The sequence below is a fragment of the Clarias gariepinus genome, chromosome 3 (genome assembly GCF_024256425.1).
Source record: "Clarias gariepinus isolate MV-2021 ecotype Netherlands chromosome 3, CGAR_prim_01v2, whole genome shotgun sequence".
NCBI classification, from domain to species: Eukaryota; Metazoa; Chordata; class Actinopteri; order Siluriformes; family Clariidae; genus Clarias; species Clarias gariepinus.
This window is the reverse complement of record NC_071102.1, coordinates 18,903,101-18,931,034: the sequence shown is the minus strand read 5'-3', so window position 1 is coordinate 18,931,034 and position 27,934 is coordinate 18,903,101. Positions and strand designations below refer to the sequence as shown.

Genomic DNA, 27,934 nt, shown 5'->3' with positions numbered 1-27,934 from the left:
AGTCTGTGATGTGCACAAACCCAAAGATTCCCGAATGTGAGCTCTAGTGATCTGCTCAGGATTCCTCCCTGCGTTTAAGGCTGGGCCAGAGGATGGCGCATGCGCGTTAAACGCACCGAGTGTTGGAGACGGGCAGAGAGACGGGCAGCTCGGGAAAACCCGTCCTCCTCTCGAACATAAAGCACACCTGTCTCGAACCGGGAGTCCGCGGTGTCTCGGCGCGCGCTGTGCGGCCATGCGGACAGACCGAGGATGCATTACTACTGCAGCCGCACCGGAATGAGCGCGAGCGGCGGCGGCGGCGGGCCCGGGGCGGGGGGTCCGCAGAGCTGCTGCTGCGGAGGAGGAGGTGGAGGAGGAGGAGGAGGGCTCGTGAACGGAAACGGCGGTGGAGAGATCACCGAGGCCCGTGCGATCGGTGAGTGGGAGAGCGCCACCTGTGATCCCGCCGGCGCGACACGCAGCGCGAGCGCAGACAGCACGGTCACGCAGGAACAACAGGCGGCACGCGGAGACTCCCGGTGCTGCAGACGGAGCGCGGCGCCGGTGAGAGGCGAGGATCCGCGCGGCTTTAACGCCGATGGAGAGGGCGGCGGGCCGCGGTGTGCGCGGGGAACCGGGTCCGCGGCGCGGAGAGGCGCGTGTCACACCGGCGATTGGGAGTGTCGGGACTCCGAAGCGGCGGTCAGCAAACGCCGGGGATGCAGTTACAGCGGGGCCTCGAAGAGGGCGTGTTTCTCCGGGACGAGCGCGGCGGAGGAGGCGGTGTTGCACTGCGGCGGCTCGGACCCTCACACCGGCTGTGTCCGGGTTACACCGAGACGGCCGCGGGGAGCTGGGGGTGTGAGTGTGACGTGTGAGGTGGAAGGTGCTGGCGGTGTGATTAACGGAGAGCGGCGCGGCTGCAGGACGGCCAAAGGGCGCGTGAGGCTGTACCGCATGCGCTCCTTCCTGGCCTCTACCGAGGGAACGAGTGCAGCCGGTGTCCCCGTGACTCCGCTCTCACACCACGGGCAGGGCACGCCTCGAACACAGCAGACACCCCAGCTCAGCCGCGAAGGCGGGTCGGGTAAGGGCGGGTCGGGTAAGGGCGGCCCAGCTGTGAACGGCCGTGCGCGCGCGGGGGCAGCCGCAGCCGGTGATGCCCCTGGACCGGGGTCGGGGCAGGTCGAGGCGGCCCAAGTGGAGGCCAAGAAGCGGCAGGTGCAGCTCAGAGAGAGAACGGACACGTTGTGGCGCCGCCTCCAGGCAGTGCAGGTGAAACAGGTGGAGCGACACGTCACGCAGCAGCTGGAGGACCTGCGCAGAGCCGCCGTGACCCCGAGCTCGGCCGACATCCGCCGCCTAACGCGCAGCTGCACTGAGGCTCTGCGCACGGCTGGGGGCGCCCTGGACTCGGACCAGACCGCCAGCAGCTCCGGGGGAGGCAGTGACAGTGAGGAAGAGGAGGAGGAGGAAGAGGAAGATGAGGAGGAGGAAGAGGAGGAGGAAGAGGGGAGAGGAGGCCGATCAGGGTGAGAATCAGAGCAGGACAGTGCGTGGTGTACCTATACATGAACATCACACCTTACACTGTTTACAGCAGGGGGTCGAACCTGTAACCCAGTGGGTCAGAAGGGAAGAGTCAGTTTACTAGAACCCATAACGAACCCATAACGAGGCTGCTTTTACACCTCTGCAAACAACAACAATAATGATTTACAGAGAAAAGCATGATTGAATAAAAGTAGTTCATTTAAAAAGGGACAAGGTTACAGCACTTTTTAATTTATTTATTTTAAATCTTGCGAATGCAGCTTTACATTTTTTTTTTACTTATACAGTTTTTTACTTATTACACACACAAAATTTTTCACCATTTTACTCCTTTACACTGCACTGCACAGAGTGTAATTGGGCTGGTGTGTTGTGCTGCACCAGACGCAGCACCAGTTAGGAGTCGTCTCTTCCCCATTAGACAGAGAAGGAAAATCTACACTGCCTCATGTTATCACTTCTGTCACTTGTCATTTCTTTTATTTCCTTTAATAACTCAGTACCTCATGTCTGACCACGTCTCTAACGTCTTTAATGCTCCTTTTCCTGTCCAGCTGTATAAGTGGAGACTGGCAGTGGATGAAGGAGAGGGCGTGGCTAGGGAGTCGGTGGGTGTGGCTACAGGCTCAGGTGTCCGAGCTGGAGTATGGGATTCGTGCGCTGACCGAGCTCTACACACACCTCAGGCAGAGAAAGGTGATTTAAAAAGTGTAGGTGATTTAAATAACACACCATTGCATGATCAGAGTATTTAATTTCATAAATATTGTGTTTTTGAGGTTTTACAGTTTAGGGGCGTTCAGTCTGTTCCTGAAACGCCTCTCAGAGCCCCAAGGCACTCTCCTGCACCACCTGACTGCAGGTTCAGGTCAGCGCGCGCACACACACACACACACACACACACCCACAATGGAGAGCTTATAGATTCGGTCGGTATTAACTCCTTGTCCATTATGTCACTGGCTGTTTGTCATCCTCTCAGGAAGCGTCTGGCAGAGGACTCCGCCCCCTCGTCCCAAACTCCACACAGTCCCACGTCGTCTGCTGCACGGGTTCGTCCGTTACTGCGACAGTGCCATCACATGCTTATCCGCTGGGAGGGATGTTCTGCGCTCGCCTCCAAGGTAAGTGAAAGGTCAAATCCCGGGATTCATCCAGCCAAGAACGAGGTGGAAGGTGAAAGTTGGGGTCTTTTTCTGCTGTTGGCTGTTAGTTTTGCTGTTTGAGCCTTGTTTATTTTTTTGGGTTCAGCCCTCACAATGCCCATATGTGTGTGTATCAGATTCTGCAGCCTGAGTACACTAGCCGTCTGTATTTTTTTTCTTTTTTGCACAGTACATGCTGGGACGTAATGGAGGATCCCACTTGGTTCTCCTTACTGTTCATTTAGTGTATAATCTCCATCAGATACTATCGACCCGTCGCTCAGAACCTTCCTATGCTTATCCCAGGACTTTTATTCACAATTTTTTCTTTCTGAGCTTTTCTTTCAAGTTTTTTCACACTTGGTACTGTTTGAGTCGATAGTACACAGATGTGGAAGAGTTGCTGTCCTGCTATCTGGGACCAAAACAAAAACTGCAAAATTAGAAGACGAGCGCATTACAACAGCAAAGAGAGGAAATTTAGAATAGGGTGTTCCGTCAGGACGTATGGGTGTGGCAGTCAGGGGTGCACATACTTTTGTCTGTATAGTGTATATCATTATGTATAATCCTTAGTCCCTTATCATTGCTCGGTGTAGCTAATGAACATGTACCTCTGTGTGAATGTGGAATTGTTCCGTGTCATGTATACGTCTTTCTTCCCGCTCTGTCCCTCTCTGCTAGATGGTGACGTCTCCATGTCGCTGTGAGCCCCCTGCCGTGTGTGTGTTGTGTGGCCCGCCTCAACCTCCAGCCGCGGAGACGTCCACGCGGACGTATCAGAAAGGTCTGGATCAGCGGATTCATCCTGTTCTCTCCATGCCTTCAGGTAAATTCACACACACACACACACATGTTTCACATTCAGCTTTGTAATACACATCTCTATAAAGTGCTCGTTCCTGCACACTGAAATACTGAACCCTTTAATGTCCTATTGAGGATTGTTTCTGAGACGACAAAGAGATGGTAGGACGTCTTAAACATGAACCGAAATTATGGTCCTGGTAGGGCTGGGCGATAAAACGATAACGATATGTATCGTGATAGACACATGATCGATATCAATAAAAAATGTGTTAGATAAAAAGTTGGATAATTTTTATTCTTTGTCGGAAGAAAAGAGTGGTCGCGAAGCTAGTTTGGTTGCTGTCATGCACACTTGCTCCTCGACCGGCACTAGGACCCTAAAGTAGTACGGTCGCGATTCAAGAAGTATAAAAGGAGACAAGATGGCGCTTCACATTGCTCAGTCATTAAGTCTGCCCATGCCGTTTCCGACGCTTTGCCGGATCTTATGTAATTTTGGGTCCAATTCCTGATTGAGTGTGTGTTGCTAGAACGCGGTGTTAGCTTCCCCGCTTTATTTTGCCGTTTCTCGCGGCAGGGCAACAGCCCGTTAATTTATGCCCATGCAGTAATGAGAAAGACTAACGAGTCGATGCATGTCCATTCTTTTATTTTCTGCGTTGTCAGGCGATATTACAAACTTCCGGGTGGATTCCGTACTTAAATCAATCTAAAAACTACTAAAAGAAAACAGGTTCAGGCTCTATATTCCAGCTCATCTCACTTTTCCGCGTTCACGCACATTGGACTGCATTGCCTGCACTGGACTACACTCCCGTAAACAGCTGCCGTAAAATCAACCTCTCTCCCGCAAAAGTGGGTATAATTGTGTAAACTCTTGCTCTCTTGCTCTCTCTTATTTTAAATGGGTCATAAAAATATTAATAATTATCGATATCGACCGATATGAAACACTGATATCGTGATACAGTTTTCAGCCATATCGCCCAGCCCTAGGTCCTGGATTAATTGTGACTTTTATTCAGCAAAAAAATGGAAATCATTGTAACAGTGACCAGGGGAACTGTGCGATTTTCTTTGCGTTCTGTACCGTTTGTTCACATGACTGTCCATGACCCCTGTGCAGACTTCCCCCTCTCGGTGCACTGTGTGATGCCCCCGCTGGCCGGACGTCGGGTCCACGGTGCTGTGAGATGGATGGGCGAAGCTACGTCATTGTACACGGGAAGGCGTGGTCAGGGGCAGCATAAGCATGGGCGAGCGAGAAGGAGGCTCATATGTCCTCGTCTGCCAAGCACACTGCCTCTACTCTCCACCACGTCTGGTAATAATCTGTTTAAACCTCACCATTCATGTCTTATCATGGATTATATCAGATATACAACAAGTGACAAACCAGCGAAACCTCACAGCCGAACCAGAACACCATCAGTGATGAAACAGAGCACAACAGAACTCTTAAAAGAGCAATGCTTTTCTTCTTTAGTCCCTCTAATATCTAAGATTTTCTAAGTTTATTTTGTCTAAGACACAATAAACACAGAATTAATCCCTAATTGTGCTTAATAAGTTAAAGAAACTAAAATCTTTACACAGAAAGTGATGTGCAGCTTTATGAACCTGTTATGATCACAATAAGCAGCGTTCTGATCTGAAAGTGGGATGATTAGTGCAGTTTGTGTTAAATGATTGACAGTTTAGTCGCCCACGTTCTCTAGAGCAGTGGGTATGGCATGGGGTAAATAAAACACACACTCTACGTGTCCAGTGAGAGCTCAGTGCACCAGGGAGTCAAGATTCTGGTTCTGGTCTTTACACAGAGCTCTGTGTCTCTCATCTGTAAGATCTTTATCTTTTACTCTTGGCACTTTCTAGGCGGTTCTAACTGCAGGAGTCAGAGGGGTGTGGTCAGCCCAGGCCTCTTTCATCAGCAACTAGCAGATCTTTCCCATCTCCACAGCACCTCTGCACCCTCAGACACGCCCACACAGGTAAATCCCAGGGGGCGAAGCTCTCTGATGTGATCAGTGTTTTATCAGAATGATGAAATCTGCATCCATTGGCTGGTTTTTGGTTGCAGCCGTTGCGGAGGAGGCGAGGAGAGAGTTCCTTCGACATCGATAACCTGGTAATGCCTCTGGGACTGGCTGGACTGGGAGCACGGGTGCAAAAGCTGCAGTACAAGGAGATCATCACTCCCAGGTATACATCTCAGTTTCAGACAGTCAAATACCGTGACTTGTAGTCAAACCCCTGGAGTTTATCAGACTTGTGATAAACCAGTGATAAACACACCAACAACACCATTTTCCTGTCTGTATGTTTATTCCTGTAACTTGTGTTAGTCTCACTATAAACCTTCAGTAACCAGCAACCAGGAAGGATCTACAAGAAGTGTTAATTATGATAATGAGGGCGTGTCGTCGATTTAGACTCGGGCTTCATCTGTCTTGTATTAAGACTTCAGTTAAAATGGTCAGTCTGAAGGAAATGAGTAAATATGAAAACTAAGCAGTTTCGTAACTTGTGAATTTTTGTTTAAAAGTAAGCAGTCACCCAAAAAAAAGTACCTTGACACCCAAAAGCCACAAATTCCATCACAACATGTTACGAGAAGTCACAGTGAGGCCAACAGGAGTCACAGAGTACAGTGTTAATATTTAATATTTCTCATGGAAGCATTCGAGTGGCCAAATAAAGACTGAGCGAGATACTGAATTTGGACGTGTTCAAAAGCAGTGTGAAAGCTTGAAGGTCAGGTCATACATCCCTCAGTGAAACACGGTGGCGGCAGCATCAGGGTTGAGGACGTTCATCATGTTCCTCAAGTGCTAGTCCGACGTGGGTGAATATTCAATTTAATTTCATTTTATTTGTATATCGCTTTTATCATTTGTCATTGTCGCAAAGCAGCATTACACAATCAAAATAATTATTTAAGTTTGTATGGAATGTAAGTGTGCATGAATCAAGATAAGCAGATTATCCCTGGTGAGCATGCCGCGGGCGACAGTGGCAAGGAAAAACTCCCTGAGATAGTAATAGGAAGAATCCTGGAGAGGAACCAGACTCAACAGGGAACCCATCCTCATTTGGGTGAAACAGAAAGCAGGAATTGATCTGCATTTCTACAGTGTGTTAGGTGGCAGGCAGTTCAGCTATAACAGTTGATGTTAATTGATGTTAATATGGAGTCCAGGTAGTTATTGGAAACAATTGCAGTCTTGAACTATCGAGCAACCGCAGCTAAGTCAAGTCCTCAGAGAAACAGCTGTCAACACCAGTCGAGGCCAGAACCGATTATGGTAAAGATTATGGTAAAATGGAGTATGGAGTTAAACCGTCCCCAGACACCAGACGCATTCTAAAGAGACACACGGGGCACCCATGCGATGAGATCTCCAACCAGAAGCGGGGACAGGTCCGAGTGCAGAGGGAGTCTGGATCACTGGCAGCTCAGGAACGACATGTGTAGCTCGACAGAGAGAGGGAAGAAAGACAGGGGGAGATAGGGAAGATAGAGAGGGGGAGATAGGGAAGATAGAGAGGGGGAGAGAGAACAGAAGAGGAAAGAGCAGAAGAGGAGAGATAACAATTAGGTATGGTCACAGTCACATAATGTATAATTTGAATGTATATTTAGTGTAGAGTTCAGGACTAACTATAACAGCATAACTAAAAGGGGAGAGCCAGAAGGAAACATAGACATGAGGGCTCCCTGAGATGTAAAGCAAACAATCACCTGACCGTCAACAAACCTGAGTGATCGATGAGAATAGGGAAGACAGCATCTAAACATACCAGATCACCATAATACTCCATGAGTCCCCCAGATCTGCCCCTTTACCCAAGACAAATCTATTTATAAAAATGCTTGATTAAATAAATAGGTTTTTAGCCTGGACTTAAACATTGAGATTGTGTCTGAGTCCCGAACACTATGTGGGAAAACTATTCCATAATTTTGGGGCTTTGTAAGAAAAAGCTCTGCCCCCAGCAGTAGTTTTCATAATACGCGGTACGGACAAGCAGCCTGCATCCTTTGATCGAAGTAGGCATGGCGGATCGTAAGACACTAGCAGTTTACTCAGATACTGCGGCGCGAGACCATTTAATGCTTTATATGTCAAGAGTAGTATTTTAAAATGAATGCGAAATTTCACGGGGAGCCAATGAAGTGAAGATAAGGAAGGGGTGATGTGCTCGTATCTTCTGGTTTTAGTAAGAACTCTCGCTGCTGCATTCTGGAATAGCTGAAGCTTGTTTATGCATCTAGTTGAACAACCAGACAGTAAGGCATTACAATAGTCCAACCTAGAGGTGATAAAAGCATAACCTAGTTTTTCTGCATCGTTTAGCGAAAGTATATTTCTTATCTTGGCAATATTTCCGAAGTGAAAGAATGCTATTCTGGTCATCTAAAGTTACAGTGTGATCTAAAATTTTACTTCTAGCTGAATGCGGTTCTATAACTAGAACTTCTGTCTTATCAGGATTAAGTAGAAGGAAGTTAATTAGCATCCAATCTCTTATGTCCTGCACACATTGCTCAACTTTAGTAAGCTGTTTTTTCTCATCTGGTTTTGCTGAGACATATAACTGTGTGCCGTCAGCATAACAATAAAAAAATAATACCATGTTTATGGATTATGTTGCCTAGAGGAAGCATGTATAGGGGAAAAAGCAGTGGGCCTAAAACCGAACCTTGTGGAACACCAAACTCCACTAGAGAGCATGCAGAATAATCACCATTTAAATCTACATACTGATAACGATTGGTCAAATAGAATCTGAGCCAGGAGAGGGCTGTACCCTTAATTCCTACTACATTTTCTAATACTTATGCAAGCAGCATTTATCAGTGTTTAACTTTTTAAATAATAGACAGAAATGTGTTTACTCTGTTGTGGGAAGGTTGTGAGTCTAAATCTTGACGATGTCACAAATGTAACGAGTCCTAAAGAGTGAAGTGAGAGATACAGGAGGGTTAATTAGAGGTCTGGTGCCCTTCCGTGTGTGTGTGAGTGAGACTTGTTCTTGTGTACAGCTGGAGAGAGCGGGACTCTGTCTGGGGAAACACTGAGCATGTGGGCTCAGATGGTGCGTGTACAAACCACTTGGACACACCACAGCAGCTCAGTAGAGATGCACAGGAGCATAAAGCGGAGGTAAGTGTGCAGATCTCCATCTCCAGCATGACCTCAGGCAGTGTGTAATAACGTCCATTTAATCACTAAGACACGGATCTCAGCCAAGGTTTAGAGAAGACTTTCACATCATCCATGTGTGAGATACATCTCCGCTACTGTGTGTAGGTGGAGGATGTGTCTGACGCTGTGTTTCTAAAGAGGCACGCCGTGTGGGAGAGCAGAGAAAGGAGCCGCTGGGGCAGCTGGGCACGCAGACGCCACAGGGGCAGGTGAGCATCAGGGGGAACAGGAAAATGACAGGAGGATAGTAGTAGTAGTAGTAGTTTAATCTGCATGTACACTGTCACCTCATAGGACTTTTTGTCTCTCTCTCACACACACACACACACACGCACTGCTTAAGTTTTGAGTCACTCAACACACCTCCATCGTCTCACAGCTGTTCGCTGAAACATAGTACCCTTCTCATTAATCACACACAAGTGTGCACTCTTCTTTACACTACCTTCTCCTCACTCCGCCCTCCATTCACAACCCACCGTCTAACCACGCCCTCAAAATCTGTGGGCTGGGTTATCGTCTAACAGGCCTGCCGCTGAACATCCTTCATGAGTTTTTATTATACGCTTATAAAAAGTGTTTATTTTTTCTGAAATATAAATTTGCACTTGGATATTAGGAACATGTGAGGGTTTGTGGGATGAGAGTGTGGGGCAGTGGAACCTGAGAGTGAGAGTAATTAAACACATTCCTGATCTCCATGGGGGAATACAGGCCCGTCTGTCGTGCTCCAACACCTCGGTCTGTGAGTCGGCTCCTCCTTCTCTTACAGGGATGGGAAAAGCTGCAGGGGTCCGGAGCGGGCATCGTGTTCCCCGGAGCCCAGGCAGGGAAGGAGCTCGCCCTGTCGCCCCTTCTGCCCTGCCGCAGACGAGCTCCTGTACCAGATGGAAAATGAACAGCAGGTGTGTATTAGTGTGTACTTAACCGAGCACTCGATGTTCCATTGATCCTCCTGAGTGCAGCGTTACCATGGCGATGATGAAACCCAAAGCATTGAGTCAGGAAGTACTGAACTGGGAGTGTGTGTACATTTACATTTAGCACCTCTGTCACCTAGTGTGGTCAGGAGCACCATTAGCATTAGCGTGTTCGCCGGCTCGTGTAGCGTCTGTAACAGTCGTCACTCACAGTCTAGTCTGCTGACTGCTGTAGCGCTAAATGAACCTCTGAATGGCTTTTGGGTTTGATTTCAGTCTGTGCAGCCGTGGGAGCGCAGGTCGTTCCCCCTGCTGGAGGAGGAGCTCCGGTGGCTGCAGGACGAGGAGGAGGCGGAGCTCGAGGATGATGCGTGCACCGTGAGCGGGCGGAGCCAGAGCACAGACTCTGGCATCTCGGTCGGCAGCGCTGAGCTCTCGCCTCAGACGCCTCAGCTTCATCAGCTGCACTCGGGAGGCCACAAACCTGTCGCCTCCACCACTCAGGACTCAGACTCCGCCCTGCCTTCTTTAACACCACCCTCCCTGTCCTCCCTGCATCTGTCCAGCACTCATCACAATCCATCCAGAGTAAACAGAGTCAGCGCCACGCTGCTGTGAACCAGCACACGGTTTTAGTTCTGAATCGTCCCAAATGTTTCATCCTCCTCACATCAAGCATCTTATTAAGACATTTAATCATGCTGATTAACCCGACCTCCCCACCTCCACCTGGTCTGTCTGTTTCTGTAAAATCTTCATCTTGGCCGGCAGCTCCAGCATCATCACCCAGAAGATCATCCAGTAGTGTTGCTGTACTGCTGTTCATTGTTCCGCAGATCTCCTCCATCTCCATGTGTCTCCATGTGTCTCCTAAAGATGCCCTGAACCCTGCGTCTGATCATCCTGCACCCAATACCTGCTGGAGAGCGGGTCCTGAGTGCAGCTTTCTTCTGTTCCTCTCTCTGTTCTCTTCCTCTGTTCTCTCCCTCTGTTCCTCTCTCTGTTCTCTCCCTCTGTTCCTCTCTCTGTTCTCTCCCTCTGTTCCTCTCTCTGTTCTCTTCCTCTGTTCTCTCCCTCTGTTCCTCTCTCTGTTCTCTTCCTCTGTTCCTCTCTCTGTTCCTCTCTCTGTTCTCTTCCTCTGTTCTCTCCCTCTGTTCCTCTCTCTGTTCTCTTCCTCTGTTCTCTCCCTCTGTTCCTCTCTCTGTTCTCTCCCTCTGTTCCTCTCTCTGTTCTGCCTCTTTTCCTCCCTCTGTTCCTCCCTCTCTCTCCCTCTCTCTCTCTCTCTCTCTCTCTCTCTCCCTGAGGCATGGGTCTGCTGGCTGCTTCACCTCTGTGTTTGTTTGTTCATACTCAATCTAAACGTGTATACATGTTGCTAGTTGTTTTATATTTAATTTGCTATTATTTTTGTATATTAATTACTAGTCCAGTGTCCTGGAGCTGGAGGTTTGTCCACACAGTCTGAGAAAACTCCTCTCCGTTCTGTATTATCTCTACATAAAGAAACGACTTATTACCTCCAGTATCATGTCTTTTTCATCACTCATAACATTAATTCCACAGAGATTTGTGTTATTGTGAACGTGGTTTGTTGTTTGAAGCAAGGCTGTGTGTGTGTGTGTGTGTGTGTGTGTGTGTGTTGCAGTACTGAAGTGAAGCTGCTGTCAGCGAATACAAACCTTTTTTTAGGAAAAAGCTGCACGCGGATCTGAAACATTCACAGTGCTCCCAGTGTAAAGATAAAATAAAATATGAATTATTGTACACAGACTTTCTCCTTTATTTACCCGAACTGTTCGTAGATCAAAGAATATTCATGGCCTAAAGATAAACTTTGTATTATCAGTAAAGCTTTAAAGCCGTTACACCTGCACTACTAAGGGGGCCTTAAACTATTTAATAGATTAATCTTCACATAAATCAGTCTTTTATACAATATTTAGATTTTTTTTCATACAAAGTTTAAAATGCGGGCGATTTGTGAACAGAACCACCTCAAGGGTCCGGGCTTAATTCCCAGCCAGGATCAATTCCCGTCTCTGGAGTTTGTATGTTCTCTTTGTGCTTGGTGGGTTTCCTCTGGGTACTCCGGTTTCCTCCCAGTCCAAAGACATGTAGATTAGGCTAATTAGTTGCTGAATCTGGGGCGGGGCTGCACGTGTTGCTCCACTCACATGCCTTTGGTTGTAGGTAAATTAATAATGTCGAGATAATGTAACTCCCACAACTCTTCTCATTGGTGGCAAAGTAATAACGTTGAAACCTTTATTTTCGGTGTTCTTTGCTGCATGGTGAGTGTGTGCACCTGCTACATTTTATGTGTAAATTGTTAATTTGTTACAGTTAAATTGTTAAATGTAATTGTTAGTATTTTTGTAAGAGCTTTTTAATGCATTTGAGATGACGTGTCTTCCCCAGTGCATGTGTGATATGTCATGGATATATTTTCCATCTAAAAATGTAAACGAGCCTTTATATAATAAGTGTGTATATTTATTACAACAGTAACTGTAAAGGGACTAACGTTACTGAGTTTGTTTAACTGTATTTTTTCCTCAGTAAATTAACTTAGATAAGATAGGTCTTTATTAATACCGAAGGAAATTGTTTTTCCAGTGGCTTCATATTTTAAAAAGATACAAATACAATGGGGGAAAAACAGATATAAATACAATAAAAAAAATAGAGAGAGAAAACTAAAAAAAATACAGATTGTACAGAAAGGTGCAGGATTGTCTCTTGTACATTTTTGTTATTGCACCCATGATTATATTGCACATAATATTTGATATTGCATATAGAGTAGTAATGATATAGCACACCGGATATATATAAAGACTGCTGCAGCCATTGCCCTTTCTGCCCATACACAGATGTATGCCACAGTTGGTGTACTATCACATCAAAAACCATTTCCAGTTGGCCGTGCACCATGATGGTGAGTTTAACATTTTTCCTTTTGCCACTTTAGTTTGTTTACTATGGTGCCAAACCAGCCAGTAATAGTCAGTGCATGATTTTTAATAATGTCTGATTTTTAAGTATCAATACTGTGTCAACAATATGGTACCAATAATCATTTGAATAAATGTAAAAGCATTTGTTTTTCATGGTAGATTGACTGTGTTTATGGCTACATCAACTGTGGCATCCCATCTTCATCGCTTGTCTGTTGTTTATTAGCAATTTCCCTCTGGGATTAATAAAGTTCTTTAAATCTTGAATCTTTGTCCTGCTGGTAAGTTTATAGAGCAGATTTCTTTCTTTTTTTTTTTTTTTTTACTAGATTTTGATCCAGTATAGAACAAATGTATTTGTAATGTTTACAATTCCAGTATTTCCTGAGCTTTGCAAACACAGGGGACTTTGATTTTACAGAGGTGACTAAAAACTCTAATGTATATTTGCCATATAAATAGAAAGTAATTAGAAAGTATACTTTTTTCCCCTCAGACAGACATGCCTGGTATTAGGAGATGGTGGTGTTTGCTTCTTTTGGAGAATTTTACCTTGAGGTTTATTGTCTTTCCTTTATTTCTCTACATTTTATGAACTAGCACTAAACATTTTGCTGAGGTGTCACTTTTACATTATACATACTAGGCCTGTGCAATACAATAAAAATGATTGAATTATTGTAAATGTACATATTGCGATATGCACAATCGCTTTAGTTTTTAATCTATTTAGGGTCATGAACAAAAGCACAAAGAGTAACTTTTGTACGTTTAATAAAAATCAGTCATTTTTTTATTTTAAAGGCGTAGCACTTATTATTTTGAAAACTTTTATTACATAATATAAACATACCTCTCTTTTCTACATTTCATTACAGGTCTGAAGAAGCAAGACGTGCAACAAAGAGACTCAAGAGAGAAACTGAAAATAATGTAATTTAATTACACTTAATATGAGTTTTTTTTAGTCATATTCTCTTAACATGTGTAGAATTACATGTCTTCTCTGCTATCCTTTTTAGGCACAAAAGGCAATCATGACTCCTGAGTTGCAACTTTTGGATGTAAGTCTCTTAAGTGCTGTTAAACCTTTTCCATATACTTTCCAGTTACCCACGAAGATCTTGGAAATGATACTCTTGGAAGTAATGCTACAGGATGGAGATGCTGCCTACATGAATCTTTCGCTTACTTGCAGTTGCTTTAGTGCAGTTGTGAACAGGACCCAGTTCAGACAGAAGGCACACTATGTATAGCTTGACCGTAAACAGTCTATTTTTTTAAATGTAATTTTGCTTATTGTATTTTTAAAGCTGTATCATGGCTAACAATCCCAGATGAGTTCTGCTTTGTGTGTATTTTTGGCTACAGGTGTTGTGAACTGGGAAAATTGGAGTGAAACATCAAGGGCTGAATTATGAGTGCCTTTTGAAATGAAAGAATGTAAAATGTGTAAAACGTTATTCAAGACCTGGTTATTACGGAATGGGAAACGTGGTTGTCTCAGAGGATTTTCTGATGGCACAGAGGACCCAGACTGCTGTTTCACGTGCCATTATTCAATTGGAAGGGAGAATTAATGCTTGACTACAGAGAGATGTATAAATACCTGCTTTCTCCTCTATCAGAAATAACTGTGAACAGAATCATTTTAAATAAATAACAGTGAAATTCATTTATGTGTCATCATAATTCATTAATGTGTCATAAATGTTTGTATTTATAAACAATTCTGATGTTTAACAACCCTTTTCTATTTATTAATTTAATAACATAGTGGATACTCTTGCTGAGAATATTCCACATTTATTTATTTTATTAACACTATTTTTAGCTGTAAATGAACTCGATTGGTTGACATTTTGATTTATAGTCACGGGTTGCCAGAAATGGGAGAATTAAACAGCGGAAAGATAAGTCTCGCTTGTAAATGTATGTAACCACAAACCAGTCATAAGCGTACATAAAAAAAAATAAAGTGATATTTGTACGCATCTAAAAGCTGAATAAATAATCAAAGGATTTAGCGTTTGTATAAAATGTATAATTCATAAGTATTGTTTCCAACTGCATTTCCTGTTTATCGTGGCAGCGACTTCAATCCATTTCACTAACCAATGAGAGGAGTTGTGGGAGGAACGTTGCGTCGATGTCAGTAGGTGCGTTCGACTTCATGCGGCGCTGCACAGACCGATCGCCGGCTGACTTGAAGTAGTGCATGCCGGTTAGAAATTTTGTCCGACTTGAACCGGCGCCGACGCCACGTGATGTTCACGTGTGGCATCAAAGTAACGCGAGAGCGTTTCGAGTACAGCCGGCTTGCTCAGCCAGCGCAGCATTTCAGGAGCGACTGCGCCAGGCTGTGATGACGTCACAGCTTCTCATGATTGGCCACATTCACCACATGACGATGATCACGAGTCTTTCGTGCCTTAATCCATATAATTGCATACTAAATCAATTTGCATGCCATTTCGTGATTTTTTTCCTTTAAATTCTTTATGTTGGATTTGTGCATAAGTTTATTGTACTTTTTTCATACAGACCACTTATAGTATTCAGCTGCATATTTAAGTAATATTTTTAATGGAATAACTAAAATGTCACAGAGATTTTAATGTAATGTGGTCAACATTGAATGATGCTGAAATCTGTAGTTGCTGCTTCACTTGCATGTGTTGCATTGTGCTAGTGTGCATTGTCCAGTGAAAAATACAACATTTAGATCACTTTTATACACTGGTATAAATTATAATAAAGACAAATACATTGTGCTTGTGCAGCTATGATTTTTCTCGGTAGCTTCACACACCTTGAGTATAGTCCCATGGTCTCTCATTTCGCATATATAAAGACCATGCATTAACAAGTGCAAGAAAAAACAAAATGAATAATATAACAATGAATGTGAAGGACAGCAAAGGAAGAACCTTTACATATTACTTAAGGTTTCCAAGGAAATTGCAGAAAGAATGAAAACTGGTAAGTAAATGGAAGAACTGGAATAAATACAAGTTAACAATGATTTGTGTGATTTTTATTAAATTTTTCAACAAAACAACAGCAGTGGTACAGGTATCTTAACAACAGGCAACATTCTAATGGCTATAAATTCTTAAATGCAAAGACAAAAATAAAAACAAATCACAAAACAAGTTTAGAAAGGCATAGTCAATGGAGACCTTCAAGAAAGTTCCAGAGAGAGGACTGTGTGATAGTTTTGAGCATTTCCCCAGATGTTCCTCTCTGATGTCATGGCAAAAGTTACAGCCGTTGACACAAAACAAGGTAAACACTTGTGATGAACAAACACATACTGGACACATAAGTGACAACTAAATTTTCAGCTTTCTCTCTAAATAGCTCCTACAGTATCAGCGATCTAGCTTGTGCTGCAGTGTTCCCCCACCTCCTTCTCTATGTCCCTCTACCTCCACTGAGTCACCTGTACCCCTAAATCTCAGTTTTGTGAAACCATCAACCAGCCAGTGCCCTGTGCAACAGACACCTATTAGCCAGGACCTACCGACTACCACCCTAAAAACCGATGCAGTGGGTGGTAATCCTTCAGGAGCCAGAAACCCATCCTCCGTCCAGATAGACCGCCCTGAATCACAAGGTATGGCACCTAAGACTGGAAAAAAGATGCATGTGTTTGCAGTGGTAAAAAACTTTTTTTCAGAAATCACACACAAAATGACGTTGCTACTTTTGGACCTTACAAAAACTTATCAGCAACTGTACTTCCGCAACAAAACTGCTTTTTATAAAAAGCTACAAACTACTTTTTCACAAAAAGGATACACCTTGTCAAGTGAAAAAATTAGAAAAAAGTTAACCAACATGTTAACTACTTACAAAAGAGTTAAGGATCGCCGCTGTGCAACTGGGGAGGGAAAGCAAACCTGGGAGTACTACACAGTAAGTCTAAGACTGCACTGTATAAGATCATTTTGCATCTTATTACAAAGTCACTTTCGTATCACATTGTGCTTTTTGTGCAGCAAATGGATGAGCTATTTGGGTCCTCTGGAATAGGAACTGCACCACCTGGAACTATCTGCTCTACTCCTCTATGTGTGGAAGATCCACCTTCTCAAAACAGGCCTCCATCAATCTCTCTTCCTCAAGCTCAGGCAGCAGGTGCTTCTGTAGACGAGCAGCCGGGGACCTCTGCCAGTACAAGCATGGCCAGGAGGCAGAGATCCTCACAATTTTTTGAGGCATATGAAGCGCATGCAGAACGAAGAACAGCTGTGCTTGAGTCCCTTGTAAGGCTGGACCTGAAGAGATGGCGTCAACTAAAAGAGAGGCGCAGACGATCTTTTGAAAAAAAAAGATGTTGACCAGTTTGGGAACTGTTGTGGAGGAGCTAAGGAAAATTGGAAGACAACAAGAGCAAATTATATAGTTACTAAAACCTTCTTGAAAACATGGCAAATAAAGCTTATTCTGTTTCAAGCAAATGTCTATGTACTTTTATTGTCATCTTTCCAATGTTATAAATTGCCTCTTATTTTCAGTTACAATTTCAAAATGCACTTTGAGGTGACACTTCAGAGCTCTTGCCTTGCATTTGTTGCACTTTCATACAATTTTACTAGTAAGTCTTACAGACTAAATTATATTAACTGTCTTAAAACATAATTTGATTATATATGAGCTTGATTTGTAAAACAGTATTTGTTCAGTAACTTTAAAATTAAATGATTTACACATGCACATATATTGTTTATAAACTTACCGTCGTTGTTCATCCTGCTGCATTTCTTCCATCAAAAAAAGGTATTTCTATAGCTTCCAGTTCATCTGCAATAAAGTAGGCAAACGCCACGTGATCTGCCATGTTTAAGGAGGCAACGAGATCCCCAACGTGTCCGACTTGACGGCTTCGTTTTCAGCTCCTCTCCGACTGCTTCCGGCTAATCTCGCCGATCGAACTGCACAGCGCAGCATGAGCTCGAACACACCTAGTGATTTACTTATAACTAATGAGAACCTATGTGGGCGGGGCGACACGTGCAGCCCCGCCCCAGATTCAGCCGTTAAGCACCATAATAAAACTGGCTCTCATGAAGGCCATCCCAGGCAGTGTTGCCAACTTAGCGACTTTGTCGCTATATTTAGCGACTTTTTAAATCCCTCTAGCGACAATTTTTTTAAAAAGCGACTAGCGACAAATCTGGCGACTTTTTCTTGTGTTACTGGAGACTTTTGGAGACTCTGATGTGTCTGTACTGACTCTTCTCAACTTGTCACAGCAGCTGCCGCCGCCGGCCCCTCCCCCGTCCCAAAGCACTCACAGACAGGCCTGTCCTCTCGCAGGAGTCCCCCCGCCACCCCCGCGCGAATCCGCCGTTGACTCAAACAGCCTCATTACTTACCTCATCCACTGTGTGTGTGCTTCTCTGTGACTTTAGCATAAACATATAGCTCGCTAGTTCATCATGTCTCAGTCAAAACTATACTCTCAGAAATTGACTGAGAGTTTTTATGCCAAACTTTGCGATATAAAAAAACACATGTCAACTCAGAAACATACACAAAAGGCAAAGCCTTACAATAGTTTCACACAAAACAAACTGCCATTTATGGTAAAAAAAAAGCAGCCAATAGCTACTTTCCTTACTGACGAGTTGGCAACACTGATCCCAGGAGGACGAGACCGAAACCCACCTCTGCAGCAGACGAGAAGTTCATTTAGAGTTATCAGCCTGAAAAATGACCAATTAACAGCACCTCAGATTAGAGGCATTATGAAGTCTTTACAGAGCAGAAGTAGCAGAAACATCTCAATATCAACTGATCAAAGGAGATTAATGCATTTTTTGGATACCTTTAGCATTCCTTTACAATGTAAAAAGGAAAAATTAAAATCAGAAACGATCATGGAGTTAGAAAGTGTTCTAAAACTTGAACAGTAGTGTATGTTCAGTGATACTTTAAATAATATACTTAAAAAGCATTTATTTCTGTATTGAGTTATATTTTTATACTAGTAAGTTGTGTGCTAAGTCAAAAGTCATGGAAGATGGCGGACTGGTGTGAACTTCAGCCAGTGCTGCTCATTTTAGCAGATCAGATAGAGAGGGATAATTTACCAGTAGACACTGTACTGCCACCTACTGCACAGATTATGTATTGCAACATTAGACCTAACTCGATACTTCATGCGCTATTACTTACGTCTGAATAAAGGAGCAACCAATCATGTTTAAATGTTTTAGCTGGCTCCGCCCTATCGCTCTTGATTGACAGACAAAGTCATTCTGCTGAAAAGTCGCATTATGAAATAAATAGGCCATCGTGAAAACGGGATTTTTAAAAAAAACCTGACTTTAAAAAATTACATTTTGAAATTAAAACAGCATAAAATAAACAAAATGCCTCTGCAATAATCTCTTTTATTGGTAAAAAAATTAATGACCATGAAATATTATTTCATAATAATAAGTAAATTTATATAGCAGAGTGCAACATATTTCACAATAATAAGCTATTTTTTCAAAATATGTTACATTATTTCTCAATATCATTCTCATATTACATATATGTGTTTTATTTATTCATAAAGTTATTTATTTTATCATGTCCTATTTATTTATTTCATTTTGAACATTTGAAGTTCCATACTCGTATAGATGAGTGAGTGAGATGGATGCTGTGTGGAGTGTGTGCACTTGTGAGACCACGAGACCACTAGAGGGCGCCGAAGCTCCGGTGTTTCTGTCACTGACACCCACGAGGAAGAAATGCCGAAGTTCAGCGCCTGCTGTGAAAGATAAACATCAGAGGAAGTAGAGCTGCAGTTTACCTGTGCGGCAGGTGAGTGTTTAAACTGTCACACACACACACACACACACACACACACACACACACAGGGGTGTAGAGTTATTTCTGCACTGTAGACATGATGCTATTATTTCCGATGTTTTTCTCTCTGTGTGTATGTGTGTGTGAGATTTGAGAATGTTGATCCTAACCTGTTGTGATAAACGTTGTGTCAGTTAGTATTACGCCTGTCTGAGATTGAGATTGCGTGAGAGTGTACAGATCTCTGGATAAATGTCTTTATAATTATATTAATCAGAGCTACATGAGTGTAAAAGGCAGATTTAAGTGAGAACTCTTATAAAGACGAGGGGGTGAAACTAAAAAAACGACTCCTGACATGCAGTTCCTCCAGTGACCACATGTTAAAATGTCCAACTTTACAGCACAGAAGTAAACAGGCCAGAAACATAAACATAAACTTCCCATGAAGTGTTCAGATGTCAATCCACACGTGACACTGAGATCAAAATAAAATGCACAGACGGGGATTCAGGCTCTATTTAAAACACAGAAATGCAAAATATACAGTCCTGAAGAAAAGAGGAACAATATCACTTTGTTGTCATCTGTTTATTTCTCCTGAAATAATCTAACACACACACACACAGTATGCGTAATGTAAGTGTGTGTGTGTGTGTGTGTGTGTGTGTGTGTGTCTGCCTCGCTGTAGACAGTGTTCATATCATACACGCAGGTCGCTGCAGACTCCTGCAAACGGAGACGATCTGCTCATGTGATACAGAAACAGTTCAGGCGGATCTTCATAGTTGAACCGTCTCTCCTTTAATGTTCACCACAAGTAGGCATCAGGGGGTGTAAGATCGGGGGAATGGGATGGGAACTTTTTCAAACTTGGTCCCCATTCACGAAATAATACTCTACTTTAAACACTTTTAGCCAGATTTTCCAAAACTGTCTGGGCAGAATTTACTGAATCTCCTGCAGTCCTCAGATCTCTGTCTGATGTTTAATCTGCACCATCAGTAAAATCTAAATGTTGAGTAAAAGTGATGAACAGTTATGTCTGGGATTTAATAATCTACTTTATAATAATCTACTAATGCGCTACTGTCTCAGTGTAAACAAACACCTGCACCAATAGATATTCATTTGAAAAAATAAAGTGAATATTTAGTTTCACAGATTTTCATTTCCATTTCAAATGAGTCAGTGACAGAATGATTTTTCACTACACCTCAGATTGTGTTGATTTATTTATTTATTCATTTTGGGTACCTGTGAGAGAAAGATTTTATAAAAAAATTTAGTGGGTCAGTTCTGACTCCCCTCTGAGTTTTGGCCATGTGCCCGGATGTGCCACGCCCTCCAAAAAGCACTTCAGAAAAGGGGTGTCCCGGGGGATGTTCAGACACATGGCCAAAACTCGATTTTAAAAAGGCCGCCACTCTGATGGGGACGAGAACTGGATCAGAGAGTTATCACAGAACTTTATTTAAAATAACTTTTCCGTTGATTATGATTGATGACCTGTGATTCTGTGAGTTTAAACAGTCGTGTTTAAGACTACTATGCCAGTTGTTGTAGATACTATCTGCAGTATCAGTGCTCACTTTGCTGATTCCATGTTCTTGGCCATTGCAGGACGTCCTCGGTTCACGATGGGCGTGCATGGGCTGACGAGTTATATTGAAGGAAACCGTGAAAACTTGACCAACATAAAGCTGAAAAACACCCGTCTGGTAATCGATGGCTGCAGCCTGTATTTCCGCTTGTACTTCACGTCAGGCCTGGACCAGATCCGGGGAGGAGACTACGACATGTTTGCTAAAGTGGTGCAGGGGTTTTTCTCAGCGCTCTCTTCGTGCAGCGTGAGTCCCTTCGTGGTTTTAGACGGTGGAATGGATGAGACAGATAAGAAGCTGAGAACTATCTGCGAGAGAGCTCAGAGCAAGGTACAAGAAGCCCATTCCCTGTCCCAGGGGTCCAACGGGAGCGTTCTGCCTCTGCTTACACGTGATGTCTTCAGACAGGTCCTTGCCGAGCTCGGAGTGCCGTTGGTGCAGTGTGTCTCTGAAGCTGACTTTGAGATCGCCTCGTTGGCGAATCACTGGCAGTGTCCTGTCCTGTCCAACGACAGTGACTTCTACATCTTTGATTTGCCTGGTGGCTACCTGCCTATGACCTCCTTCGAATGGGAGAACGTCTGTGGTAAGGCGGCGGAGCGCTACATCCCCGCACGGCGATACACCGTTTCCCGATTTTGCTCAATTTTAAACAATTTTAACAAGCAGCTGCTGCCGCTGTTCGCTGTCGTTGCTGGTAACGACTACACAGATCCCAAAATCACAGAGACGTTCTTCAGCCGGGTGGAATTACCCAGAGTTCCGGGGCTAAGAGGAAGTATATCCAGTACCCGCATTAATGGCTTTTTTATGTGGCTGTTGGCATCGGACAGCCTTGAGGAAGCGCTGGAGGATGTGCTGCACATCCTGGGAGGCAGACAGACCGGCAAATTCCGAAATCAAATCATGGCAGGGATGCAGGACTATCAGCTTCCCCCTACCAGCGTCCTGGCCCAGTTCTTCTCCAGCGGTCGCCATGGCATGAAGGTTCCCGCATCATTGATGGCGCAGCCACGGTGGCTCCTGAAGCAGATCACGTCCGGCGCTTTGCCCCCTCTGGTGTTGGATGTTCTGGTGTTGCGGAGAGTCTTTCTGATGGCTCAGGTAGAGAACAGTCGTCTGCCGAGTAGTCACGAAGCCTCACTGAACATCCGCAAGACGATCTATGGCCTGCTCTTGCTGAAGAACGGAGCGCAGGGTACCACAGGTCGTGGACAGAGGGGTAGAGGAAGAGGAGGTGTGAGGAGGGGCGGGTTGGCTGAACAGGCTCAGGGTTTGTGCACCCCCTGTTTTGTTGAGGAGTATAGCAGGTTTCAGCTTAATTTTAGGAGAGGCCTAGTGGAGGTTCAGCTGCCTGCGCATCATCCACCACTGAGCCTGGACACGTTGGACCAGGTGAGCCGAGTCATCCTGTAAAGACGTTAATCACAACTAGTAGGTTCTCCATCACTTACAAACTGTGTCCTCACTTAGGTGGCCGTACCTCTGAGACGCTCTGTGTTGTTGGGAACCCTGGGTGTGATGGAGCATGTGTTGCAGCCTGTAGATCCACATCTCCACCTGCCTGTGTGTGTCACACACTTTTGGATGCGTTCGTCAACGCCGATGCCCAGCCGCTTCCTGCTCCAGAGTGTGCTGCTAGGGTTAGTGTACGGCGAGCTCTGCAGACGCAAGGCAGTTCTTGGAGGTAAGGATCTGGAGATTCAGTGAGACCCGAGTGGACATGAGGACTGCGTTTGTGTTAAACCTTTGTCTTGGTTTGGTCGTTACACATTCTTTATTTTAAGGAAATTGAAACAGCACTGCAATCTTCTTCTCTTTGCAGACCCGCTGCATGCGTGCACTGCTACTGCCATGGTGTGCCAGCGATTAGACCAGCTGAGGGTCAGCTCCACTCAGAGGAGGGGTGTAAACCTGGGCGTGGCCCACTCTCTCAGTCAGTGGCAGTCTTGCATGTGGTTTGGGGTTTACCTGAACCAGCTGTTGTGTTTCCCGCTCCCTGAACCTCAGTGTGCCTGGTACTGTATATATTCCGTGAGGTCTTTTGGTGTGTAAAATATTTTGTCGATGTATATCCAGACAGGTCCATAAGTATTTGGACACCACCCCAGTTAATGACACAATCAAGATGAGAGTAAAGTGCAGAATTTCAGCTTTATACCAGTCAATGACAGGGTTGGGTATCATTTGGGTTTTTTCGATACCGGTGCCAAATCGGTACTTTTAAAACGGTACCGGTTCCTGAACCAATACTTTACAAAAGCCACAAAATGATGGTGGATGATTCAAGAATAAATTTTTATTGAACAAAAAATGTAATGCTTAAAATTGAACAATATATTAAAAGTTTAAAGTATATATGAATATATAAGTAAATAAAAAACAACAACAACAAAACATAAGCCACCTAACCCAACTACAATAACTAAACCGCTTCAAATTTTAAATGGGGTTAATGGGGTCAGTGTTGTAGTACTGCTAGTACTAGCTGGAAAACCATAATTATAAACAGAATCCATGTTACATTAGTATTTTACAAATCGTTTGACCATTTGTTAGCATGAATGCAAGATTTGCATTTTGGGATTAACATTAGGGATGCACCGAAATTTCGGCCGCCGAAAATTTTCGGCCGAAATAGCATTATCGGTTTCGGCCGAAACGTAAGAAAGCGCCGAAAATAAAAGCCGAAATTGTCGCCACGCCTCTCCCATCCTCCCGTCTCGTTTGCGCTGTCATTACGCATCAAACACGGAGTATGTCGGCGGTTTGGAAGCACTTGGAAGCAAGTTTTGTTATTGTTAAACAGCCTTATTACTGTTATTTATTATCAATAAAAGTTAGATTGCTTAATTAATTTGTAGTTTTTTTAATACAAACAAAAAGAAAATATTTTAAACATGTTTTTTAATGAAGCCATTTTCGGTTTCAGTTTTCGGCCAAGTGCATCCAAAAATTTCGGTTTCGTTTTCGGCCCAGAATTTTCATTTCGGTGCATCCCTAATTAACATTATATTAGTCTACGACTAACCTGCGGAAAGGCTGCTGTCGTCATCATAATCGCTGGACTCCTTTTTGCTACTGTTGGTATGACTGGGGCTGGGGTCACCCACACCGATAGTGCCAGCTGTTGTCCACAAGCTGTCAATCACGATGCACTCCTTTGCTTTTAAGTTTATTCCGTGTGCCCTTAAATGTTTCATTAGATTTGACGTGTTTCCCCTTTACACACAACTGCTGTAAAACATTTGCTGCACGTCGCGGTGTTGGAATCCTTTCTTGTGAAATATAGCCACACTTTCGACTGTTTAGTTTCAGGCATTTTAACAAAAGTTGTTTAATTTAGCAAGCTAAGATAGCGGTAGACCGCCTGCTGCCGTCAGAGCGAGTGTAACGTTAGTTGCTACATTCATGCTCATCTCGGATAGTTTAATTTCCTGATGATTTGTGCTTTAATTTTTTTTAATCTAATCTAATAAACTTTTTAATCTACAAAAATAGAATGGACAGTAACATTACTGCAACAATGTTTTGGATTTGTATTATCAAAGCTTTCCAAAGTTTTCAAGATTTTTCTAATTAAGGAAATTTATTTTTCGATCATTTCCGACACCCCATGAATGCAGTATTTTAATTTTACTAGCGATCATGTGTGTTGATGAATCTGATGCTTATTACAACTGCGTCATTCAATCGACAGTTCAGGCATTTAAGTGGCACCGAAATGAGGCACCAAAATTCGCGTTCTGTTTCAGTCCCGTTCATACCGCTTATAAAGGTACCGTGCCGTATTGGCACCGGTTTTTGGTACCCAACCCTAATCAGTGACGCCTCAAGTCCTGAAGTCCGCAGTGAAGTGTATACAAAGATGTGACTGTGGAAAGCCAAAAGGGTCACATGGAAATCGTTGAGAAATAGATGCAACTTACTGATTAGCTAATTAATACATCACTAATATATATTCATTATTTATATATGTATAAATGCATAATAAATGTGTTAACAATTAAAATATATTAGTGTTAATGTAATACTGCTGGTGTCTGAATAGAATTCTGATTCTCTCTCTCTCTCTGTCTTTCTCACTCTGTCTCTCTCTCTGTCTCCGTCTCTGTCTCTGTGTCTCTGTCTCTGTCTCTGTGTCTCTCTCTCTCTCTCTCTCTCTCTCTCTGTCTTTCTCACTCTGTCTCTCTCTCTGTCTCTGTGTCTCTCTCTCTCTCTCTCTCTCTCTCTCTCACTGTCTCAGGCTGTTCAGTGGAACTTTGCTGCATGGACTGGAGGCTGCGCTGAGGACAGGACATCACCAGGCCGAGTCTCTGCTGTCTGATCTTCCCACTGCACTGCAGCTCTACTCCACCCTGACGGGGGCGGTACAGAGTTTTGTTCCACAGCACCAGGCCGCCCCACACACGGCACCATTTACAGCAGCAGGGAGGGGCAAGCGGAGAGGGCGGTGGAGAAAGCAGCGGGGTAGTGGGGGTAGAGGCGGGCAGAACCGAGGGCGAGGTGGAGTGCCTGCTGCTGGCGGTTTGTGTAACAGGTTTGGGATGCTGAGCTGTGAGGACGAGTCCGATGAGGACTGAATGATTTCTTTTAAAAAGAGGTTTAATGAAAATACAGTTAATATTCAGGATTTTACTTTTTGATATTTAATATACTCCAGTGTATATAATGTATTTAAAAGTACAGAAGTCACGTCTTTTAACTGTGTCTGTATAATTATGACCCGTACATTATGTGCTCATTAACACCAACTGAGACGTGTTTAAAGAACAGAACTGATGGAGGGGGACATGTTCACAGGCTGTAATACATCTTTATACAAGACTTACTGTACATCTCACACCGTATATGACCAAAAGCAGGTGGACATCTAATTATCACACTCGTATGAGCTTGTTGTAAATCTGTGTGCATTAACACAGATTTATCTCCCCGTGTGTGTTTGCTGTTCTAACGAGCTCTACTTTTCTCTTCTGTGAAGGCTGTACACTAGATGTTTGAGTGTGTGTGTGTGTTTGTGTGTGTGTGGATTTGTGTATATTCACACACTCTACAGGAGCGCTAGTGAGCTTACACTGCGTGTCTGTGATGGAACTGTAATGCGACATCACGCAGAGACATTCTGAAGAGCCTCGTATGGATGTGAGGGTCAGGGGTGCACATGCTTTCAGCTGTGTTGTGTAGCAGAAAGCTTTGCGTAGATGACACAAAGCCCTAATGTCTATATTTTGAGCTGCCTGAATCTGTTCCCTGTCAGTTTCATGTTCTACACGTGTCTCTGTTTATGTTTATGATCACGTGATGTATGTTTTAAGCACAAAGACAGAAGACAGGACGTGTGTCACCCTGAAGTGGATCCATGCCATGAAAATGAAGTTTTAAAATAACACACAAGCAGACACACTGAGTCTGTCCTGACCGAGCTGTGTCACCCTGGTCATGTGATCAGACAGTTAACACTTTTAAAGAGCGGGTCCTTTAAACACATCACGAACATAAACGTTTCTAAATGAATTCATTCCAGCGATTTTAATCTCATTTCTCGATTCTGTATCAGAGGAACAGTTTACATTCCTGCTTCTCCTTAACACTTTATGAGGAGGCGCTGCCTTTGCTTTGCTTTTACATAGCAGGTGCCTGTGTGTGTGTGTGTGTGTGTGTGTGTGTGTGTTTATTAAATAAACAAGAATTTTTGCAGCTGCTTAAATAAAACTGCCAAAGAATCTTTAATGTAATTTTATCAAGGCTTTATAACATGCATGAATTTTTTATATGGAGCTTTTTATATATATATTTTTTAAAATCTCTTTTTAAAACAGTTATACAATATGAACCACTTTGCTCCTTAATTTGAACTTTTCTGTTAAATGCAGTCAGGCTAATCATTCCGGTTATGTAACAGTCACTGTGAAAAAGAGGATGTTTGAGAATCATGACACGACCTGTGTGGGTGTGTGTGTGTGTGTCACTGCAGGATTTGTGTTTAACAGGACACCAGTGTGAGGCTTTGAGCTGCCAGTGGGAGTGTGTATCAGTGCTCCTCTGTATTTTGTCTAACCTGCCTATGAGTTTACAGCTGGATTTTAATTCATCTTACAAATTAACTTAATTTACACATTAAATAATCGCTCATATCATGCTTTTTTTTTTTACTTTTATGTGAATCATGGACTTAATAAAAACACTTGTTTTAAAAAATGTTGGCTGTTTGCAAGTGTTTAAAGTTTTTTTTTTGTTCACACCTGGTGGACTTTTCTTTAAAATATTCTTACTCAGTAATTTTCATTTGGATAGACATGTTAGGTTTTTCACCCAGAATAAAAAAACCTGGGAACATCCCACTAGAGCTGCAGTATTTTAGTGTTGTCTGACCCGGTTGTCTAGCGACAGGGTCATGGGTGGGTCAGATGCACATGTGGAGTGAAGGCTGGTCCGTGTGGTCTGATCCAGTAGAAGAGCTAGTGAATATCAAACAGGGTTAAAGCTGGTTAAGAGACACAAAGTGCATCACTGTTATGGTGGCAAAAGTGCAAACCTACTCATTATTAGACATGCGGTCATAATGTTATGGCTGATCTGTGTGTATACATACTGTGCTGTATGTATGAGTATTAGCTTCAGGAAAAGAAAAATTTCTATAAATGTTAATACTAGATTTATTAAGACATCATGAGATTAATACAAGTTAGGAACTATATTATTAGGGCCTAAGCACTATAGGGTGCGCAGGACCCTCTGGTTTTCCTAAGGATTCTTTTTTTTTCAGGTTGGAATCTGCTGCCATTAGGATGAATGAGAGTCCCGGGGCCCTCAGGGGCCCCACGTGAGATTTTACTGCATAGCTCATACACAGGTGCACGTATGCACACAAAACTCAATACACATTTAGAGCTCATTGAGCTGAAAAACTTTCGCACGGCATGTCCAACTGCATGT

The 27,934-nt window shown here is 43.5% G+C and overlaps 2 protein-coding genes and 1 long non-coding RNA gene across 9 annotated transcripts; 2 read left to right on the top strand and 1 right to left on the bottom strand.

The window, feature by feature from the left end:
* Positions 1-115: 115 nt before the first annotated feature.
* On the top strand, positions 116-14,209 carry LOC128518366 (KAT8 regulatory NSL complex subunit 1). Of its 7 annotated transcripts, XM_053491447.1 has the most exons (13): positions 116-1,514; positions 2,091-2,232; positions 2,316-2,404; positions 2,519-2,660; positions 3,366-3,510; positions 4,618-4,815; positions 5,367-5,482; positions 5,572-5,693; positions 8,539-8,659; positions 8,807-8,910; positions 13,457-13,511; positions 13,601-13,642; positions 13,950-14,208. In XM_053491447.1, the coding sequence occupies exons 1-13, from the start codon at positions 253-255 to the stop codon at positions 13,956-13,958; spliced, it is 2,547 nt and encodes an 848-aa protein (XP_053347422.1). In that variant the 5' UTR covers positions 116-252; the 3' UTR covers positions 13,959-14,208. The 7 variants fall into 7 exon arrangements, with proteins under 7 accessions (XP_053347422.1, XP_053347419.1, XP_053347417.1 ...); XM_053491444.1 differs by having other exon boundaries at positions 13,601-14,209; XM_053491442.1 differs by lacking the exons at positions 13,457-13,511; positions 13,601-13,642; positions 13,950-14,208 and adding exons at positions 9,474-9,606; positions 9,898-10,357 and having other exon boundaries at positions 2,325-2,404.
* A 1,384-nt stretch (positions 14,210-15,593) lies between these two features.
* LOC128519588 (uncharacterized) lies at positions 15,594-17,524 on the bottom strand. Its single transcript, XR_008357863.1, has 2 exons — positions 17,323-17,524; positions 15,594-16,950 (listed from the first exon to the last, which is right to left on the bottom strand). It is a non-coding gene; the product is annotated as an uncharacterized LOC128519588 (long non-coding RNA).
* A 1,787-nt stretch (positions 17,525-19,311) lies between these two features.
* On the top strand, positions 19,312-27,197 carry aste1b (asteroid homolog 1b). Its single transcript, XM_053493359.1, has 5 exons — positions 19,312-19,403; positions 21,015-22,390; positions 22,469-22,682; positions 22,821-23,013; positions 25,242-27,197. The coding sequence occupies exons 2-5, from the start codon at positions 21,032-21,034 to the stop codon at positions 25,576-25,578; spliced, it is 2,103 nt and encodes a 700-aa protein (XP_053349334.1). The 5' UTR covers positions 19,312-19,403; positions 21,015-21,031; the 3' UTR covers positions 25,579-27,197.
* The last annotated feature ends 737 nt before the right edge of the window (positions 27,198-27,934 follow it).